We start from the raw sequence: 2,048 nt of genomic DNA, 5'->3' as shown, positions 1-2,048 counted from the left end.
GAGGCCAGAAGAGAAGAGTGTGAAACTCTGAAACCCTAGATTGGTGTTCCTAATCGTTCTTCTCCGCGAAGATGCAGATCTTCGTGAAAACCCTAACAGGGAAGACCATCACCCTAGAGGTGGAGTCTTCTGACACGATCGATAATGTGAAGGCAAAGATCCAAGACAAGGAGGGCATCCCTCCCGATCAGCAGCGCCTCATCTTCGCTGGTAAGCAGCTCGAAGACGGAAGAACCCTAGCCGATTACAACATCCAGAAGGAATCGACCCTTCACTTGGTTCTCCGTCTGAGGGGAGGAGCTAAGAAGCGAAAGAAGAAGACCTACACCAAGCCCAAGAAGATCAAGCACAAGAAGAAGAAGGTTAAGCTTGCTGTGCTTCAATTCTACAAGGTCGATGATTCGGGGAAGGTTCAGAGGCTCAGGAAGGAGTGCCCTAATGCTGAGTGTGGCGCCGGGACCTTCATGGCCAACCATTTCGATCGTCACTACTGTGGCAAATGTGGACTTACCTATGTCTATCAGAAGGCCGGAGGTGAATGAGTGAGAGATTAGGCGGCGCTTCTTGGGAGTCTTATAACTCCTCCACTTCTTTAGGAGTTTCAGATTGGTTTTGTTGTTATGCCTTTGATCTATATGCTCCCTTTCTTTTGTTTTTATCGTAATACTGAGGATTATGAACATCGTTAAGTGTCTTATATTTTTGTTTCTGAGAGGGTGGATGGTTTATCAGAGTAGCGATACAATTTTTTTTTCTACTCCATTGCAACTTTTTAGATTAAATTTTCTTCTTTATATTCCTCTTTAATCTAATAAGCTTTACTAGTTCCTGTGCCCTTTTTGATTTCTTAGCATTCATGTGTTGTGCATTAGGATTGATTAGGCTTATGATTTTGTTATTAATTTGTAGTCCCGCTTTGAATCTTTTTGTTAATTCTGGGATGAAATAATCTTTGAACGTTATAGTTGATTGATGGAAGTGGTTCTTTGTTTCATTTGCTGATTGTGGGTTTATTTGATAATCGAAGCGGAGAATCCAAGGACGACCTTTTATGAACTGCCCTTCCTCTGGGCTCTGGTGATGTTTGGTTGGATTCTTTCTGTGGTCTCTTATATCTTCCGTGGTTCGGCTGATTGATCTGTTTTATTCTTAGAATACTATATTTCGTTTAATCTACAATCACAAATCAAGCTAGGATAAGGCTTTGATGATTTTAGGGCCTTCTTTGTTTCATCCCTACTGAAGTGGAATGGTGAATAGTTGAACAGGATTAGTTTGGTGGATCTCAACTAGCTGGGATAGAGCCTTGTGTTGACAAAAAATATATATATATATATCACTTTTCCCATTAGCAGATCATACTTAACAGATAGGTAGGATTTAAAACACTAATCAAAAGAATAGAAGAAAAAAAGAACCAGTTTAAGAAATATAATTCACCAGAGCATAAGAATTTTCGGTTACTTGACCAAGAAGAAAGTAAGCAAGCATAGAAGAGGATGAAATTTGTCAACCATTTCAACTTCTTACTTGCTTACACTGATAGTAGGACTCTTAAGGAACAAATAAGCTGAGCCACAGCACTATCAGAAGGTCCTATTGTATATTTCTAGCTATATGTATACCTTTATGACGGGACAAAACCGAAAAGATTCAGAACCATTAATGTGCTGTCATATCCTTATTTCTTGTATCTCTTGCTGTCCAAATTTGGGCATCTTTGTAAGCGAATATTGAGCAAAGGAGTGCTGTCTTAAATTACAGAGCAGGTGAACAAAGGCTGAAAGCAGGAGGAAAATTCAATCCGAGGGAAAAACAGACTTGAAAACTGCTAGCTAATTTGTATTCATTAGCTAACGTTTCCATTAACAAATTTGATGAAATACAAGCTGTTACTCTTGTTCAGATACTTGCATAGCTTCATGCTTATCCTCTGTTTTTGAACTGGAGGTAGATGATTTAGGGTCATTTAATAGTGTCTTATTATTTATCATTCTAAGTATTATTTCAGGGACCTATGATAGCTTCAATTGTGCAATTTGAAGGAA

General features: G+C 39.0%; 1 protein-coding gene across 2 annotated transcripts; it reads left to right on the top strand.

Annotated features, from left to right (window-relative positions):
• LOC122672602 (ubiquitin-40S ribosomal protein S27a) lies at positions 1-673 on the top strand. 2 transcript variants are annotated; one of them, XM_043870063.1, is made up of 2 exons: positions 1-559; positions 590-673. In XM_043870063.1, the coding sequence occupies exon 1, from the start codon at positions 72-74 to the stop codon at positions 540-542; it is 471 nt and encodes a 156-aa protein (XP_043725998.1). In that variant the 5' UTR covers positions 1-71; the 3' UTR covers positions 543-559; positions 590-673. The 2 variants fall into 2 exon arrangements, with proteins under 2 accessions (XP_043725998.1, XP_043725997.1); XM_043870062.1 differs by having other exon boundaries at positions 1-563; positions 594-673.
• Positions 674-2,048: the final 1,375 nt, after the last annotated feature.

Source organism: Telopea speciosissima, chromosome 8 (genome assembly GCF_018873765.1).
Source record: "Telopea speciosissima isolate NSW1024214 ecotype Mountain lineage chromosome 8, Tspe_v1, whole genome shotgun sequence".
Lineage (NCBI taxonomy): Eukaryota > Viridiplantae > Streptophyta > Magnoliopsida > Proteales > Proteaceae > Telopea > Telopea speciosissima.
The sequence above is the reverse complement of the archived record's forward strand: the minus strand, read 5'-3'. Positions and strand labels throughout refer to the sequence as shown.